We start from the raw sequence: 19,438 nt of genomic DNA, 5'->3' as shown, positions 1-19,438 counted from the left end.
ATATTCAGATTGCTGAGAGGCGAAATTTCTCAAACATATATTGATTATATGAATACATGAATAAGACTCAGTTATGAAGTGTAAAAAAAATACAGACGGTATCAAACAACTAATTCCCAGAATTTAGAGTCAATAAAGCATACACTGGAAAAGAATATTGCACTATTTCTTTAGAAAAAAGGAGTTAAGCTTTGAACTAATTTCAGACAGAAACCGTTAATTTGTAATTCAAGCTGGACTATGTTTAACAGCAGAAGGGCGATGCATACCTTTTCTTTTAAGAGGAGCAAGAACACTGGGCCTAATGCACTTGATTGGACTCTGGCTTCTCCTGCTTTAAAGAATAAACAGGATAACAGTAAGTACTTTTGGCAAATCAATACAATTTATAGCCATATAGGGAGAAATGGACAATATCTGTGTTGTAGGCGAAGTAATTGAAATGCCAATACATGATCTGACCTGGCATATGACAATCTGGAATAACATGGCATTTTAAGCCATTTTTAAAAACTCATTTCCGAAGACAAAATATCCACAACAGTTTTTTTTTTTTAAAGATAAATCTTATAAATGAGTTATTTGGGATTTTGATTGGGCTAACATTTTTTTCCTTACTTTTATAAAGAATACATTTCCATATGCGTGAAATGTAAACCGAACATAAACGGGCACTATGTCTCAAAAATTAAATATGGTAACATGTTAACAGTTGAATATATAGGTGGTAGTTATATAGATGTTCACTGTGAAATTCTTTCAGCTTTGCTGTTTGAAATTTCCATAATAAAATGCTGAAGGAAAAGTTCGCCAGAGAGACAAATTTAATGAACAGCCTTTCATCCACATTGAAAAAGCAGGTTTACTTACGTGGAAAAGCGTCTTGGGCTAGGAACGGGACTTGGTGGTAGCCCGCTGCTGCTCACAAACATCTGCAAGGATGGTGAAAAACATTGCTAGGAAAAAACATATATTAAAATAGTTCTAGTATTCCAGTTTTCAAAAGATTCTTCTCAAAATGACAAAAACATTTTAGAACTACTGACCTGTCTCTCATATATGTTTATTAGAGAACAGATGGATGGATAGATAGAGTGATAGATTTTTCCTCAAATTACTACCATAGACTTCAATTAATTTTCCTTCCAGTCATTGAATTCATCAAAAATTAGGTGATTTGTGTTTGTGTATTGTGCATTACAGAAATTAATCAGCTCAGTGTGTGAAAGAGAGTTAATATCTTATCAGTGAACCTACCTTTCCAAATCCTCTGGTGGGTGATGGTGCAGGAGAAACAGGAGTGAAGTCGATCCTTTTAGGAGAATATAATTTCTCCTGCTTGTCAAAATCACTATCACTCTGTAAAAAGAAAGTGTTATTTCCTCATAATTCACAAGTCAACACATCACTGTTCTTTACTACACAAACACACCTACGCTTTTACAGATATACACTCCTAAAAGTTGTAATTTCATATTCTGGTGAGAAAGCAGAGATCAAATGCTGAATTCAAATTTGGAAACAGGAGGGCCAAAAGTGAATGAAGCCAATAAATAATACAGTGGGCTCTAGAAAATTAAAAAAACAAGCAGATATGTGAAAACTTTACCAGGCTCAAGCTCTCATCCCATGATTGGCTTATCTGCATTGCAGTTTGCACTTCTCTAAAACAGACAAAAATGAACAGCCATCAGAGCTTGTAAACAAGACATACCTTAGGCCACACCCTGTTCTTGTGAAGCACTAACCTTTCGTGCGCAGTTTCTCTGTTCATTATGTCCATGCCTTCCTCCTACAAAGACAAACATGTGCTGAAAACAGAATATTTATCCACACAGTTCTCTATTTCCAAGGAAACGAAAAGGACCTTTCTACTTCGTTTGACATCATCAGAGTACAGCAGGACTGACATTCTAAGATTGTGGCACATCTGTATTTTATCTGCCCACTCAGAAGAATTTTAACCTGTCTATAACTAACCAGAGTGGCAGCCTGACTCATTTTTAATACCTAATTCTGCAAGATGAAGATAAAATCAAAATGCAAAACGCAGAAAATTACAGATCTGAGCCAGTAAGTAAAATTTACCCTTTTGATTTGATGCAGTCTGCTGCTAGGAATCCGATTAGGTGAGGTTGACAGCAACTGGAAAGAAAAAGTCAACATTTACTATTTTTTGAACCACAAAGCTGTGGTCTGCTGTCAGTGCCAGTGTACAACCTCTTCCTAGATAATTTCTCATATTCTTCTGAGAAATCGAGCTCTTTAAATCACTGAACATTAATGCACTAGAGAGGCAGTACATTCAGTCTTTAGAAAGTACACCAGGTGTCCAACCTCAAAGCACCATCTGTCGCTAGACAGGCACTGACTTTAACATTTTTCCCAAATGAATGCAGAGCTGTGTACATTTATGTAAAAAAAGACTCCAGGTCTTAGAAATAGCCATTACCCCACTTAACTAAAATAAGGAACTCTGTATGAGGGGAAAGCAAAAACCCTGATTCTATTCATTTTTATTATCAATGCACCAATGGAGGAAGACGAGCAAATAAGCCTAATAAAATATTTTGTCTAATTTGAACAAACTCTGAGAGATAGTGGAGGACAGAGGAGCCTGCTGTCCATGGGGTTGCAAAGAGTTGGACACAACAACTGAACAACAATATTTTATTTATAGTTAATATTTACTGAAACACTTTAAAAAACTGCAATAAGGAGATTTTACTTGCATGATCTAAGTCCATTCTAAAATTTGATCATTAATGCTATCACCACAAAGCTTACTAGTTTAGAAAAAAAATCAATGTAGAGGCAAGGTGCATTTTAAAGATAACTGTTGCTTTCTTTTAGATCATTTTCTAATAACACAAAGATGAAATGATTTGGGTACCAAAATATGTTCCTTCAAAAAGCATCATGATCTGATCATGAAATGTAAGGTAAAATTCATACTAACATCTTACAGCAGGGGGATAGTGAAAGGTGAATGAATCTGTAATACTATAAAGCCAAATACGACAATTATCCTGCTATAAGAGGCCCTATCCTATCCAAACTTTAAACAATACTCCTGTGGCAAGTAGTATAAAGGAGTGATAAACTAAAAAACTCAGTTCTAATGAGATGGATGAAACTGGAACCTATTATACAGAGTGAAGTAAGCCAGAAAGAAAAACACCAATACAGTATACTAACGCATATATGTGGAATTTAGAAAGATGATAACAATAACCCTGTGTACGAGACAGCAAAAGAGACACTGATGTATAGATCAGTCTTATGGACTCTGAGAGAGAGGGAGAGGGTGGGGAGATTTGGGAGAATGGCATTGAAACATGTATAATATCATGTATGAAACAAGTCGCCAGTCCAGGTTCGATGCACGATGCTGGATGCTTGGGGCTGGTGCACTGGGACGACCCAGAGGGAGGGTATAGGGAGGGAGGAGGGAGGAGGGTTCAGGATGGGGAACACAGGTATACCTGTGGCGGATTCATTTTGATATTTGGCAAAACTAATACAATATTGTAAAGTTTAAAAATAAAATAAAATTAGAAAAAAAAAAAAACTAAGTGTTTTAGGCAGAAGCTAATTCAGGTAAAATTTTTTAGTTATCCACTGAAATAAGATTTTACCTCAAAAGAGATCCCTTCATTTCCCACCCCTTTCTTTTATTTCTTCCTCTCCAAGTCTTTGAAAAGAGAAAAATTTTACCAGTAAAATTCTTTTCAAAAGTATTTCTTTTCCATTATGAAAGTAATACATGTTTGTTGGTGAACTCTTGATAAGGCCATTTGAAAAAAATGCTAAGCTACTGGGCCAGTAAATAAGGCAGGCAAGACTCTATGAGGACAGCAGGGCAGAGAGCATGAACAGGTCCGTCGGGGAACAAAAGAAACCCCAAAGGCAGCAAAATAATCAGGAAAGCCAAAGGACTGCCAGAAGCTGACTGCAGAGAAAGTCACCAGTTTAGATGGTAGGTCTACATCCTACACAACTCGTCAATTTGAGACAGGACTAGAAAGTCAACCCAGAAGAGGGACAGAGAACAGCAGAGCTGTGTCTGGTACCAGCAATGAGAGCAATGGATGGGCTGAGTTAATGGTGAGAAATAGAGCAAAGAGCTCAAGTGGGACCAGAAAAGAGGTCCCTGACACTGGTGGTCAAGTGGGTGCTGGGGAGTTTTACAGAATGGTTTTTGAATGGAGTTGTGATCGATGTCGTGAGATTATAAACTGGATGAATTGTTGGCAAGGAATTAGAGGCAGTTGAGTGTCTTACTCCTTGGAAGGAAAGTTAAGACCAACCTAGATAGCATATTAAAAAGCAGAGACATTACTTTGCCAACAAAGGTCCGTCTAGTCAAGGCTATGGTTTTTCCAGTGGTCATGTGTGGATGTGAGAGTTGGACTGTGAAGAAGGCTGAGCACAGAAGAATTGATGCTTTTGAACTGTGGTGTTCGAGATGACTCTTGAGAGTCCCTTGGACTGCAAGGAGATCCAAGCAGTCCATTCTAAAGGAGATCAGTCCTGGGTATTCATTGGAAGGACTGATGCTAAAGCTGAAACTCCAATACTTTGGCCACCTCATGTGAAGAGTTGACTCATTGGAAAAGACCCTGATGCTGGGAGGGATTGAGGGCAGGAGGAGAAGGGGACGACAGAGGATGAGATGGCTGGATGGCATCACCGACTCGATGGACATGAGTTTAAGTGAACTCCGGGAGTTGGTGATGGACAGGGAGGCCTGGTGTGCTGCAATTCATGGGCCCCCAAAGAGTCGGACATGACTGAGTGACTGAACTGAACTGAGTGTGGATTAAGCTTTGAAAAAACTCGGAGAGCGGACGGGAAAAAGGCAAAGACAGACCTATGAAGGAAGAGGCTTGTTTTCCAGGTATGGGATGTGTGAATTGGGAGAAGGCAGGATGGCAAGAGCCAGCAAGGAAGGGACAGAGGACACAAGATAGAGCAGAGACAACAGATTGAGCAAAGGTCAAGGGGAGTCCAACAACTTCCCAACCATTAGTGGAAAGTTCCCCGTGTGAAGGGAAGGACTTCCAGGAGAAGAAAGTCACTGGTTATCTAAGAGAAGTGTCTGCCATCTCCACAAAGTGAAAAGGCTCAGGTCATCTGCTGAAAGTGCAAGGAGGTGAGACAGGAGGACTGCCATTTTTGAGAAGATTTTGAATATTGCTTTGGAGAGCAACATGGGGCCACTGGTTCCTTGAATCCAACACTCCAGGAAAGAATGTACTGCTTACCCTTCAAATGTCTAATTCCTCTCAATTCCTATCTGGAATAAAGGCAACACTTTTCTCCTGGTCACCAAGAAATAAAATATCAGTCAATCTGAGTACACCTTCCCTCTGCCTTTCTATCTAATCAGCAAATCAGATCCTGCTTCTGCATGTCTCTTTCATCAGCCCCCCAACCACACCTCTTTCCATTTCAGTCTGCAACACCTCATTTTGTGCAGGTTAAGATAGGACATGAAAAGTGAAAGTGAAGTCACTCAGTCGTGTCCGACTCTTTGTGACCCCATAGACTGTAGCCTACCAGGCTCCTCTGTCCATGGGATTTTCCAGGCAATAGTACTGGAGTGGATTGCCATTTCCTTCTCCATGGGATCTTCCCAACCCAGGGCTCAAACCCCGGTCTCCCACACTGTAGACAGATGCTTTACCGTCTGAGCCAAGATGGGACATAGGTAAGTATATTAAGATCTGTAGAGCTTGTGGTGACATAATACATATGGTGTAATCAATATTATGAAACAAGTAGCCAAAGGGTGCTGGGGAAGGTGTCCTAAACCAGAAAACCAGAGAGGAGAAGGGGAAAGAGTGAAGAGAGCACAGGGATCAATAAAGAAGAGTGCACCCACACATCCCTTCAGCAAACTCATGCATTTTAGTGCAGCCAGAAGGAAGGCTATTAATGAGATGAGCCCCAAATCATCTAAGAATCTTAGATGCTAAGAATCTTCACATCTTAGAAAACAGCCAAGTGAAGTGCAGAGGGGCAAAATCATTTTCCCTTCTTTGCTATGCTATTGATATCAAGAACACAGCTGTAGAACATGTAGAAAGATTTTTCACATATACAGCAAAAACGAGTAGTTCTATTTTCTAGTATCCTCAGGGAAGAAGGTGCAGGAAACCAAACCTCGAGAGAGCTATCGTTTCCCCCTTGAAGTATCTGTAGCCACTTTGGCTGGAAATCTTAAAAGTGTTCTATCCCCGCCTCCCTTTCTTAAACAGATTTTACCAAACAGAATAGCACTGGAAGATGTCTAGTCTAACCCCAGCTCTGCCACTTACTAAACTGTGATTCAGAGCAAGTCACTTTGATCGGCTGAGTCTTAGCTGCCACATCTTTTAATTGGGAAAAACATCTTTTGCCCTGCCTACTTCATAGGGGTTGCTATGAAAATTAAATGTGTGAAAGTACTCTGTAACATGTAAAATACCATATAAGTGTAAGTATTACTACAATTTAAGAAAAGGTTAATGACCCAGATATTGTAGGAACATCAATTATTTTACAGCTCGATGCCAGTGACACCCTCAGGGTCTATTAACAGGCTCTCAGCTCGAATACTAAGCCACAGACTAATTTTGTAAAAACCTCTATCTGCTTTTCAGTCTTCCCCTCTCCTCCCTTGCTAGCAGCAGCTAATATACCTTTAACCCAAATGTACTTCTTCTGATTTGCTGTTTCTCACACACTACTGAGTTCGAAGCTTATTATAACTGTGCATATATTTTAGATGATTCAGAGGTCAGAGAGCCTCTCCTATAAATAAAATGATGAACCTTTGTGCACAGACTATGGAAATCTGGTTCAGCCATTTAGAGGCCTATTTGCTTACACCTCATACCTTCCGGGGCACTGCAGTTACTGGATAAGTGGACTCCACACGTGAAAGGCTACTATATAAAAACCTCTTCATAATTTATCCCACCATGACCAACTAAAAAGGTGATCCGTGATGGCTCTGGCTATATAGACCAGTCACCATCAGCACCTCTACTGGGAATGCAAATACAAGCATTTTCAAGTAGACTTTACTTTAAATAGATAGCTCTGTCCAACAAAAATAAATACTCTGCTACCATATACATGATTTTTGCATCCTAGGACAAATAAAGACCTGTTCTCAGATATAATTAGAAGTTAATCCTGACTTACCTCTGAGCTTCCCTGGTGGCTCAGATGGTAAAGAATCCACCTGCAATGCGGGGGACCAGGGTTTGATCCCTGGGTTGGGAAGATTGCCTAGAGAAAGAAATGGCAACCCACTCCAGTATTCTTGCCTGGAAAATTCCATGGACAGAGGAGCCTGGTGGGCTACAGTCCATGGGGTCACAAAGAGTCAGACACGACTGAGTGACTAACAGTTTCTTTCCTCACAACCATGATGCAAGTAGTGACAAAACCAATGAATAGTGTTTAAAAATACCAAGTCCCACAGTCAAGAAAAATTTTTAACCAGATTTCCTTTTTGCACCAAAAATTGAAAATGGCCACAGCATAAGCAGTAAACAAGACAGGTAAAATCATTTGTTTCTTTTATAAGCAGTGGTGCCTAGCTGCTGCTGCTGCTAAGTTGCTTCAGTTGTGTCCGACTCTGTGCGACCCCATAGACGGCAGCCCACCAGGCTCCCCTGTCCCTGGGATTTGCCAGGCAAGAACACTGGAGTGGGTTGCCATTTCCTTCTCCAATGCATGAAAGTGAAAAGTGAAAGTGAAGTCGCTCAGTCGTGTCCGACCCTCAGCGAACCCATGGACTGCAGTCTTCCAGGCTCCTCCGTCCATGGGATTTTCCAGGCAAGAGTACTGGAGTGGGGTGCCATCACCTTCTCCGGTGGTGCCTAGCACATCATCTCAAAAAAGAACAACATTTGAAAGTGTCTCCTCCAATCCCAACCACTAAGGATACTTACTCCTATACTTACCAAGTTGTGACGGCTCATGACAGTTGTACTATTCCTCCGAGCTCTAAACGTGTAAGGTTGAAAAACCTGTGAAAGGTCACTGGAAAGTAAAAAATAAAATGATTTATGTCTTCTCATATAAGATATCCTTTGGCTGTATGAATGCCAGTTCTCTGGTTAACACTGAAGTCTTCGATGGCCCCTCAACTCCTCACTGTCCTCTGCAGAACGTGCCCAGTGGTGTGCTGTGGAAGAGGCTGGCTGAGATACTGGTCTCCTCTGGGCTGGGGGACAGCTAGAAGAGGTATGGGGCGGAGCTCCAGACTGGTTGTCTCTAGTTCCTTCTGGTCAGAATTCACGCCCCCAAACCAGTTACCACCAGACACCAGTAACCTCATCTGTTTACCCCAGAGGACCTACCTGTAAACGTTACTGCCTACGTGTGCTGTCACGTGAATAGGGCTGGGGAGCCCTCATGCCCAGTAGGAACCCTATCAGCACATCTCCCCCTGTTGCCCTAAACACTTGTGCTACTCTGGAACCCTGCTGTTCAACTGTATCAACAGACCTGGAGATTTGCTCACGTTGCCCCTTCTGCCTCAAATGCCCTCCCTCCCACCACTCTCTGTCAAAACCCTTCCTATCCTTCAATAGCCATCTCAGATCCCAGACCCTCCACAAGCCTCTCTTCATTCCACAAACCTAATGCTATCATTCCCTTCTTTGCACCCAAAGAGTACAATGGGAAACCAGATGCTTCTTGAGACATCAACTTCACCTTTTATTAAAGGCAAGTTTTACACCCTTGGGAGAGGTGTTTTGGTCACCCTTGCAGTCCTGAGCAGAGTACCATGCCCAGGACAAGAGGTGAAGAAGGATTTTCAAGGCCGAACTGGATTGGGCTTCCAGGAATGGTGGAGACCACCTAATCCAGCTCTCTGAAATTTTAAATTAGAAAACAGAGACTCAGAAAGGCTAAGTGACTCATTCCTAATCATAGCCAGTTAGGGAGAAAATTGGGACTAGGCCTGGTCACCTCTCTTTCTCCTGTCACATCATGCTACTTTCAAATAATTACTTAAGTCATGAAGCAAAAAAGCAGCAACAGTCTAAATGCAGGTCAACAGGATCACCCCAGTCTCCAACAACTGCTGGTTTATGGTAACGAAAACCTTGTATGCGAGACAGCAAAAGAGACACAGATGTATAGAACAGTCTTTTGGACTCTGTGGGAAAGGGGGTGGGGATGATTTGGGAGAATGGCATTGAAACATGTATAATATCATATATGAAATGAATCGCCAGTCCAGGTTCGATGCTTGATACTGGATGCTTGGGGCTGGTGCACTGGGATGGCCCAGAGGGATGGTATGGGGAGGGAGGAGGGAGGGGGGTTCCGGATGGGGAACATGTGTACACCCGTGGCGGATGCATGTTGATGTATGGCAAAAGCTATACAAATGTAAAGTAATTAACCTCCAATTAAAATAAATTTTATATTAAAAAAAGATTGAAAAAAATACCAATTTATTTCTATAGTATCAAAAATAAATGTAGAGCCAAGGACACAATTAAGAAAGCAAAGAGTCACTTCACCATTCCCTCAATGTTGAAATATAATAAAAGACAAAAGGTAAGTCTGCTTTTTCCCCAAAATAAGGATATCATAATCAGTTTGATAGACAAGGATTACCTTTCTGTTTGCCCTCAGTGTGCTTGATTAGTGTTTTGGCTAATTCTACTCCCATCCCCCTTTTTTGGAGTTATTCCATTTCTACAGGGTCTCACAAATTGGCTTTAAAATGAATTGTCTAATTACAAAAGTGAAATGTAATAGGCTCAAGAGGTCTGCCAACCTAACCTTCACTATCACAAGAGTCTGCCTTAAAATAGACCCTCTGGTGACTTACTGGCAGGAAAACACAAGACCCTACCACTAAAATTCAAGAGTCAATTCTTTCTATTGTTTTTGAAAACCTACACTTTCACTTACCTAAGCTACATGCCACCCTTCATTTTTTTATTGACTGGAATTTGTTTCAGGCATTTTTAGGATCTAAAAACATTATGACAAATCTGAATCACTTAATAGGACACGAATGTGGCATTTAATTACAAGTTATTAGATAAACTGTGATTTATCGAAGTAAACCTCTGTTAACGCCAGGGTTCCTAAACTAAGCTTAGAAATAGCAGCTCTTAGAGACAGGTGTCAAGTTGCAATCCTAGTTCCAGGGGCTTCAGTCTGATATTCAGTGGTGTAAATTAGGCAGGGCAAGCAACCTGTTAGAAGAGCCAGAAGCCTGTTGTAGTTCCTTTGAGAGGGGCCAACAGAGCCCCAGGTAGAGAGAGCCCCATTTTCCCCACACTGCCCAGAGTTTAGGGTCAAACTTTCACTCCACCTTGGGACCCAAGTCACTGTCAAGCAGACAAGTCCCCACCCCCTCAGCATGGTGAACTCATATGAGCTCCAACTCTCACTGGAGGAAAGGAAGACTGCTTGCAGCGGGTCGAGGAGCTCCTGAACCCTGCACTCCATCCTCCCCAACCGTCCTCACCTGAGCCCATGGATCAAGGGAGCGCTGTTAGATCTCCTGAGGGTGCCCCCATCAGATGTGTCAGGCTCAAAGTCCAGCTCCATTTTCTCCTGAGCCATGTCGGAGACTTGCATGCAGCACGCGGACAGTGCTCTGCTCCTGGTGCTTAGCTATGGACTCCCAAGACTCTCACTGCAGGACTGAGCTGCTGGGGACTGGCAGCTGGGGGCGGGGGCTAAGGGGCGGAGGCTTGGGGGCGGGGGCAGGGGCGGGGGCGGAGAAAAGCTGGAAAGAAGGAGGAGGGAAAGAGGATGAGGATGATGAAGGGAGGATGATGAAGGGAGGCTGAGAGTGGAGGGGAGGAGGATGGAGAGGTGGTGGTGGTGGGTGACAGAATAAAGGAGAGAGGAGGAAAGAGGGATGGAAGGAAGAGGGAAAAGAGCAAGAGGGAGGGGGAAAGGATAGAGGAAAAGCAGGAAGACAAAGAAGGTAAAGGAGGGGGACAGAAAGGGGAGAGGAAGAAGATAGAGGGAAAGGAGGAGGGCAGGGTGGAGGGAAAAGAGGAGCACAGGAGCGAAGGAGAGAAGGACGGGGTTTGGGAAAGAGGAGACAGGACGGAGGGAGAAGACAAGGGAGGAGTGTGGAAACTAGGCAGCAGCGGAACTCATGCTGCTCTTTCGGCCAACGACCTCAAGCGGGGCCGTGCTACAGATACCCGAGCTGCCCGGGCAGCACTAGCACCGAGGAGCTGACAGTCGGGCAGGGCCCGGCCGGGCGGCCTCGGCGGCTCCAGCTCCCCATGCTTGGGGAGCCGGTCCAGCCCTTCATGGTCCGTGCCCCGGTTCCGGACGCTCCTCAGCCCTGCTATCCGAGCTGCTCCCCCTCCTCGCCACCCCCTCCCTGCCTGGAAGACAGGTCGGGGGTTTGGCCAGCCGCCGCCGCTGTGCCTGTTTTTCCTTTCTTGGGTTCTAATGGCCCGGGGGAACCCCTCGGGGCCAAGACCAATATCTACAACCTGCAGCCTTTCACTCCTCCCACGCTGCCGAAGCGGGAACCTCAGCAAAGCCAGGTCTTCCGCGTCCGGGCACCCATTGGGTCCTGCGCACGCGCCCACAAGCGGCGCCAATGGGCCTGCGGGCACGGAGCATGCGTGGGAGCCCCGCCCCGCAAACTTCCTTCAAAGGGGAGGAGCGTTTCCAGGGAGCAGGGCGCTTTTCTCCTCTGCATTGGTTCCGGGAACCTGGCGCCGGATTTTGAAAAGAACCAATCCTTTGGAGACACTGGAGCATCATCTTTCTGGAGGAGTTTGGGCCAGTATTCAAGAGGAAAAAGAAACATGTGATTTCCACGTTTTTTCGTTCCCAATTTGTATACCCTGACTTCTGTGATCCCCGCTCATTTCTTAAATCCCTCAATTTTGTTGGTATTTGTCTGGGGCAGTCTGTTAGATCATCCATTTGGGTGCACTAGACCAAAGGAAGTGAATGGACAAAAGCAATGGGATAAAAATAAAGAGAACCCAATGAGAGTTCCTATAGTTAATGAGAAGCGCTCGCCTCCATTATGCAAGCACCATTAGTTTCAGTGCTATCAGGGAAAGTCCTGAAGAACCGTAACAGAACCAGAATTTCTTTTTTTCTTTCTAGGCTTTATAGAGACTTAACAGTCATGATTCAGCTTATGTGAGACCTGGAATTAAACTTATTTTATTAAACACCTACATAGCAGTTACTGCATATTAGGCAATATTCTAAGAGCTTTAGAAATATTAACTCATTTAATCCTCACCACTTGAAGGACCCTGGGAGAGAGAGGGCCACTGTGCTGTGTTAATCAAACATACCTAGAAAGTACAGGAAATTTAAAAAGGAAATTAAAAAAAAGGAAAATTATCTTTTGCAGAAATAATTTTACCAACTTCTTCAACTTAGTTGTACCATATTAAACTTGCCAAGCCCAATTGTCGTTTTATTCCTCAATGTTTATATGTTCTGTTTATAAAATGGGAGTTTTAAAACCACTTTTAGATAGTTTCCTTTATTTCTAAAATTTTATTATTAGTACAATTGCTTTACAATGTGTTTCTGCTGTACAATAAAGTGAATCAGCTATAGTTATACATATATTTCCTCCCTCTTAGGACTTCCCTGGTGGCACAGTGCATAGGAATCTGCCTGCCAATGCAAGGGACACGGGTTTATTTGGTCCAGGAAGATCCCACATGCCACAGGGCAAGTAAATCCATGCGCCACAACTACTGAGCCCATGCTCCACCACGAGAGAAGCCACTGCAATGAGAGTTCCCTGCACCACAACTAGAGAGCAACTCCTGCTCACCACAACTACAGAAAGCCCTCGTGAAGCAACAAAGTCCCAGCACAACCAAAAATAAGTAAATTAATTAAAATAAGTAATAAGAAAAAGATTCCCTCCCTCTTGAGTCTCCCTCTAGGTCATCATAGAGCACCAACATGAGTTCCCTGTGCTATCCAGCAGCTTCCCACTAGCTATTTTACACATAGCAGTGTCCAATATGCTACTGGGGAAGAGTGGAGGAGAGCTACTAATAGCTCCAGAAAGAACGAAGTGGCTGAGCCAAAGAGGAAACGACACTCAGTTGTGGATGTGTCTGGTGATAAAAGTAAAATCCAATGCTGCAAAGAACAGTATTGCATAGGAACCTGGAATGTTAGGTCCATGAATTAAGGTAAATTGGATGTAGTCAAGCAGGAGATGGTAAGAATAAACATCGACTTTTTAGTAGGAATTAGTGAGCTAAAATGGATGGGAATGGGCAAATTTAATTCAGATGACCATTATATCTAGTACTGTGGGGAAGAATCCCATAGAAGAAATGGAGTAGCCCTCATAATCAAAAGAGTCCAAAATGCAGTACTTGGGTGCAACCTCAAAAATGACAGAATGATTTCGATTTGTTTCCAAGGCAAGCCATTCAACATCACAGTAATTCAAGTCTATGCCCCTACCACCAGAAGCTGAAATTAATCAGTTCTATGAAGACCTAGAAGACTGCCTATAACTAACATCAAAACCAAAAACAAACAAACAAAAAAAAGATGTTCTATTCATCATTGGGGATTGTAATGCAAAAGTAGGAAGTCAGGAGATACCTGTAGTAACAGGCAAGTTTGGCCTTGAAGAACAAAATGAATTAAGGCAAAGGCTAACCGAATTCTGCCAAGAGAATGCACTGGTCATAGCAAATATTCTTTTTCAACAACACAAGAGACGACTTTACACATAGACATTACCAAATGGTCAATACCAAAATCAAATTGATTACATTCTTTGTAGCCAAAGATGGAGAAGCTGTATACAGTCAGCAAAAACTGACTGTGGCTCAGATAATCAGCTTCTCATAGCAAAATTCAGGCTTAAACTAAAGCAGGGAAAACCATGAGGCCAGCCAGGTATGACTTAAATCATATCCCCTATGAATATGCAGTGGAGGTAATGAATAGATTCAAGGGATTAAATCTAGTTAACAGTGTGCCTGAAGAACAATGAACGGAGGTCCATAATATTGTACAGGAGACAGTGAACAAAACCATCCCAAAGAGAAAGAAAAGCAAGAGGGCAAAGTAGTCATCTTAGGAGGCTTTACAAATATGTGAAGAAAGAAGAGAAGTGAAATGCAAGGGAGAAAGGGAACGGTACATCCAACTAAAGGCAGAGTTTCAAAGAACAGCATGGAGAAGGCTTTCTTCCATGAACAGTGCATAAAAGTAGAATAAAACAACAGAAGGGGAAAGACTAGAGATCTCTTCAGGAAAACTGGAAATATCAAGGGAACATCTCACCCAAAGATGGGCACAATAAAGGACAGAAATGGTAGAGACCTAATAGATGCCGAGGAGATCAAGAAGAGATGGAAAGAATACACAGAAGAGCTGTCCAAAAAAGGTTTTAATGTACTGGATTACTACAATGGTGTAGTCAGTTACCCAGAGCCAGACATTCTGGAGTCAAGTGGGCCTTAGGAAATAAAGCTAGTGGATGCTATGGAATTCCTGTAGAGCTATTCAAAACCCTAAAGGATGATGCCATCAAGGTGTTGCATTCAATATGTCAGCAAATCTGGAAGACCCAGCAGTAGCCACAGGACTGGAAAAGGTCAATCCTCATCCCAGTTCTCAAGAAGGGTAGTACTAAAGAATGTGCTAACCATTGAACAACTGCACTCATCTCCAGTGCTAGAAAGGTCATGCTTAGATCTTGCATGCTGAGCTTCAGCATTATGTGAACCAAGAACTTCCAGATGTCCAAGTTGGGTTTAGGAAAGGCAGAGGAACCAGAGATCAGATTGCCAACATTTGCTGGATCATAGAGAAAGCCAGGTAATTCCAGAAAAACATATACCTTTGTTTCATTGACTACGCTAAAGCCTTTGACTGTGTGGATCATAACAAACTGTGGAAATCTCTTAAAGAGATGGGAATACCAGGCTATCTTAGCTATTTCCTGAGAAACCTGTATGTGGGTATGTTGCTTCTAACTGAAGCAACAGTTAGAACCCTGTATGGAACAACTGATTGGTTCACGATTGAAAAAGGAGGACGACAGGACTGTCTGCTGTCACCCTGTTGGTTTAACCTATATGCTGAGCACATCATGAGAAATGCTGGGGTGGATGAGTTACAAGCTGGAATCAAGATAGGTGGGACAAACATCAACAACCTCAGATATGTGTGTGTGTGTATGTGTGTGTGTGTGTGCACGTGTGTGCGTGCATGCGTTAGTAACTCAGTCATGGCCGATTCTTTGCAACCCGATAGACTGTAGCCTGCCAGGCTCCTCTGTCCATGGGATTCTCCAGGCAAGAATATTGGTTTGGGTTGTCATTCCCTCTCCAGGGGATCTTCTCGATCCAGGAATAGAACCCTGGTTTCCTAACTTGCAGGCAGGTATGCAGATGACACCACTCTAATGGCAGAAAGCAGAGAGGAACTAAAGAGCCTCTTGATGAGGGTGAAGAAGGAGAGTGAAAGAACTGGCTTAAAACTAAGTATTAAAAAAACTAAGATCATGGCACCCACCCCCATTACTTCATGGCAAATAGAAGGGGGAAAGGTGGAAGTAATGACAGATTTCCTCTTCTTGGGCTCCAAAATCACTGCGGATGGTGACTGCAGCCATGAAATCAGAAGACAATTGCTTCATGGCAGGAAAGGTATCACAAACCTAGACAGTGTGTTTAAAAGCAGAGACATTACTCAGCTGACAAAGGTCAAGGCGAATATTCATTGGAAAGACTGATGCTCAAGCTGAAGCTCCAAAACTTTGGCCACCTGATGCAAAGACCTGACTCATTGGAAAACACCCTGATGCTGGGAAAGATTGAAGGCAGGAGGAGGAGGGGACGACAAAGGATGAGATGGTTGGATGGCATCACTGATGCAATGGACATGAGTTTGAGCAAACTCCAGGAGATGGTGAAGTACAGAGAAGCCTGGCATTCTGTAGTGCATGGGGTCACAAATAGTTGGACACCACTGAGCAACTGAACAACAGTGGTCTTCCCAGTGGTCATGTACAGTTGTGAGAGCTGGACAGTAAAGAAGACAGAATGCCAAAGAATAGATGCTTTCAAACTTTGGTGCTGGAGAAGACTCCTGAAAGTCCCTTGGACAGCAAGGAGATCAAACCAGTCAATCTTAAGGGAAATCAACCCTGAATACTCGTCAGGACTGATACTGAAGCTGAAGCTCCAGCATTTTGGTTATCTGATGCAAACAGCTAACTCATTTCCCAGACGCTGGGAAAGATTGAGGGCAGAAGGAGAAGAGGGCATCAGAGGATGCGATGGCTGGATGTATCACCGATGCAATGGACATGAACTTGGTCAAACTTTAGGAGATAGTGAGGGACTCGGAGACCTGGTATGCTGCAGTCCATGGGGTCGCAAAGAGTCAGACAGGACTGGGCGACTGAACAACAACAGTGTACATATGTCAATGCTACTCTTCCAGTTCATCCCACCCTCCCCTTCCCCACTCCACCACATCCACATGTCCGGTACATCTGGATCTCTATTACTGCCCTGCAAATAGATTAATCTGTATTATTTTTCTAGATTCCGTGTGTGTGTTAAATCACTTCAGTCATGTCCGACTCTTTGCGACCCTATGGACTGTAGCCTGCCAGGCTCCTCCATCCATGGGATTTTCCAGGCAAGAATACTAAAGCAGGTTGTCATGCCCTCCTCCAGGGGATCTTCCTGTCCCAGGGATAGAACCGGGTCTCTTATGTCTCCTGCATTGGCAGGTAGCTTCTTTACCATTAGCACCACCTGGAATGCCCCCTAGATTCCATATATATGCATTAATATATGATATTTGTTTTTCTCTTTCTGACTTCACCTGTATGACAGACTCTAGATCCATCCACATCACTACAAATGACCTAATTTCATTCCTTTTTATGGCTGAGTAATATTCCATTGTACATATGTACCACATCTTTATCCATTCATCTGTTAATGGACATTTAGGTTGCTTCAATGTCCTGGCTATTGTAAATAGTGCTGCAGTGAACATTGGGATGCATGTATCTTTTTGAATTATGGTTTTCTCAGGGTATATGCCCAGTAGTGGGATTGTTGGAACATAGGGTAGTTCTATTTTTAGTTTTTTAAGGAGGCTCCACACTGTTCTCCATAGTGGCTGCATCAATTTACATTCCCACCAACAGAGTAGGAGGGTTACCTTTTCTCCACACCCTCTTAAGCATTTATTGTTTGTAGATTGTTTTTTGATGATGGACATTTGACTGTGTGGATCACAATAAACTGGAAAATTCTGAAAGAGATGGGAATACCAGACCACCTGACCTGCCTCTTGAGAAACCTGTATGCAGGTCAGGAAGCAACAGTTAGAACTGGACATGGAACAACAGATTGGTTCCAAATAGGAAAAGGAGTACGTCAAGGCTGTATATTGTCACCCTACTTGTTTAACTTCTATGCAGAGTATATCGTGAGAAATGCTGGGCTGGAAGAAGCACAAGATGGAATCAAGATTGCTGGGAGAAAGATCAATAACCTCAGCTGTGCAGATGACACCGCCCTTATGGCAGAAAGTGAAGAGGAACTCAAAAGCCTCTTGATGAAAGTGAAAGAGGAGAGTGAAAAAGTTGGCTTAGAGCTCAACATTCAGAAAACTAAGATCATAGCATCTGGTCCCATCACTTCATGAGAAATAGATGGGGAAACAGTGGAAGCAGTGTCAGACTTTATTTTTTGGGGCTCCAAAATCACTGCAGATGGTGACTGCAGCCATGAAATTAAGACACTTACTCCTTGGAAGGAAAGTTATAACCAACCTAGATAGCATATTAAAAAGCAGAGACTGCTTTGCCAACAAAAATCTATAAAGTCAAGGCTATGGTTTTTCCAGTGGTCATGTATAGATTTGAGAGTTGGACTGTGAAAAAGCTGAGCGCCGAAGAATTGATGCTTTTGAACTGTGGTGTTGGAGAAGACCCTTGAGAGTCCCCTGGACTGCAAGGAGATCCAACCAGTCCATTCTGAGGGAGATCAGTCCTGGGTGTTCATTGGAAGGACTGATGCTGAAGCTGAAACTCCAATACTTTGGCCACCTCATGTGAAGAGTTGACTCATTGGAAAAGACCCTGATGCTGGGAGGGATTGAGGGCAGGAGGAGAAGGGGACGACAGAGGATGAGATGGCTGGATGGCATCACCGACTCGATGGACATGAGTTTGGGTGAACTTGATGAACAGAGAGGCCTGGCGTGCTGCGATTCATGGGGTCGCAAAGAGTCGGACGTGACTGAGTGACTGAACTGAACTGAACTGAACTGATTCTGAACAGTGTGAGATGAAAAAATATCAGACACTTCACAAAGTTTTGTATGTCATCCTTGCACAGAGGCCATGCTACTCTTCTCTTTGTTATTCCAATTTGCAATATTTGTGCTGCTAAAGTAAGCACAAGATAGTTTCCTTTAAATTGCCTATATTTTCCTGCAAGCTGGATTAGAAAATCAAGTTCTGTTTTTTTTTAAATCAATTTATGTTTCTCTTTTTATCTCAGTGTTTCAGCCATACCCCCACTCCCCATAAATCTGCTCAAAAAAAATTATAGTACATTCTATTGTTCACAATAGCTACCAAATAGTCATTTGTTGACCAAGTGCACAGTCCCAAACTCTGAAGAGCCAAACAATTTAAAAGAATCCTTAACTTTCTGGGGCTGAACAATTAGGAGACATTCAAGGATATGTGAGAAGACAGATGCTATCTTGACCATCATTTTCAGGGTTTATTCATTATTCATATCTTCTTGCCTACCTAGTTCCTTTTACTCTTTATGTAAATCTTTTGAAAGGTTTGGGGTGTTTGTGGTTTGTGGGCTTGTGGTTTGTGGGCTTGGTATCAACTTGTATTAGTATTGCTCTTGGGATAACTAAAGGCTAACATGTTGCTTTAAAGTTGCCGTGACAACGGACAAAATAAAGAACTGATTATGACATGTTTGTGGGACACCTTTCACAGGAAAGAGGCAAGGGGCAGATGGCTGCAGACTGGGAGATAAAGAAGAGCACCGCAAGGGTCAAGGTATACATCTAAGCAAAACAACAAACCAAGATCATGGCGCATGACAACAGAACAGCAAATGTTAAGCAGGGAACAAAGCCAGGTTGGTATAATAATGTGTGGGTAAAAATGGGAAGTAAAAATAATTTCTTTAAATATTGTGTTTGCCACTCTAGTATATAGAAATATTTGTTTTTGTAGTACTTGTTCCTTTTGACTTTCCAACTTGAGTATGTCCTGTTTCTATTTTTACAGGTTTTAGGTTCCTGTCATATAGCTGAACTAAGTTAAAGAGAATCCCTCCTTTTTGGTAGTAGCTGGAAACTTATTGCTATCTCATGTATTTAATCATTTCATATTCTTAACCCCTTTTCTCAAAACTCT

The 19,438-nt window shown here is 42.7% G+C and overlaps 2 protein-coding genes and 1 non-coding gene across 24 annotated transcripts in view; 1 reads left to right on the top strand and 2 right to left on the bottom strand.

The window, feature by feature from the left end:
* Positions 1–11,610, bottom strand: part of PABIR2 (PABIR family member 2) — a 74,627-nt gene extending 63,017 nt beyond the window's left edge. For 5 of the 14 annotated variants that reach the window (XM_086389238.1, XM_086389239.1, XM_086389237.1 and 2 more), the window contains exons 1-8: positions 10,499–11,595; positions 7,962–8,040; positions 2,089–2,145; positions 1,749–1,792; positions 1,610–1,664; positions 1,258–1,359; positions 871–956; positions 270–331 (exon numbers count right to left, since the gene is read on the bottom strand). In XM_086389238.1, the coding sequence (XP_086245364.1) occupies positions 270–331; positions 871–956; positions 1,258–1,359; positions 1,610–1,664; positions 1,749–1,792; positions 2,089–2,145; positions 7,962–8,040; positions 10,499–10,611 (598 nt within the window). In that variant the 5' untranslated portion in view covers positions 10,612–11,595. Of the gene's footprint in view, positions 1–269; positions 335–870; positions 957–1,257; positions 1,360–1,609; positions 1,665–1,748; positions 1,793–2,088; positions 2,146–7,961; positions 8,041–10,498 lie in introns of all 14 variants that reach the window. The other 9 variants (XM_086389236.1, XM_086389234.1, XM_086389233.1 and 6 more) reach the window with 5 other exon arrangements.
* A 6,729-nt stretch (positions 11,611–18,339) lies between these two features.
* On the bottom strand, positions 18,340–18,449 carry LOC147341373 (U6 spliceosomal RNA). The gene has a single exon (XR_015160051.1). It is a non-coding gene; the product is annotated as a U6 spliceosomal RNA (small nuclear RNA).
* Positions 18,450–19,008: 559 nt separating this feature from the next.
* LOC147341371 (PABIR family member 1-like) overlaps positions 19,009–19,438 on the top strand; it is a 66,989-nt gene continuing 66,559 nt past the window's right edge. For all 9 annotated transcript variants that reach the window (XM_086389224.1, XM_086389222.1, XM_086389223.1 and 6 more), the window contains exon 1: positions 19,009–19,157. In XM_086389224.1, coding sequence (XP_086245350.1) covers positions 19,109–19,157 — 49 coding nt within the window. In that variant the 5' untranslated portion in view covers positions 19,009–19,108. The remainder of the gene's footprint in view (positions 19,158–19,438) is intronic.

The sequence above is a fragment of the Bos grunniens genome, chromosome X, assembly GCF_055505025.1.
Source record: "Bos grunniens cultivar Pamir isolate PY7600 chromosome X, Bosgru_T2T1.0, whole genome shotgun sequence".
In the NCBI taxonomy this organism is placed as follows: Eukaryota; Metazoa; Chordata; class Mammalia; order Artiodactyla; family Bovidae; genus Bos; species Bos grunniens.
Note: the sequence above shows the minus strand (reverse complement) of the source record. Positions and strands in the feature narration are given on the sequence as shown.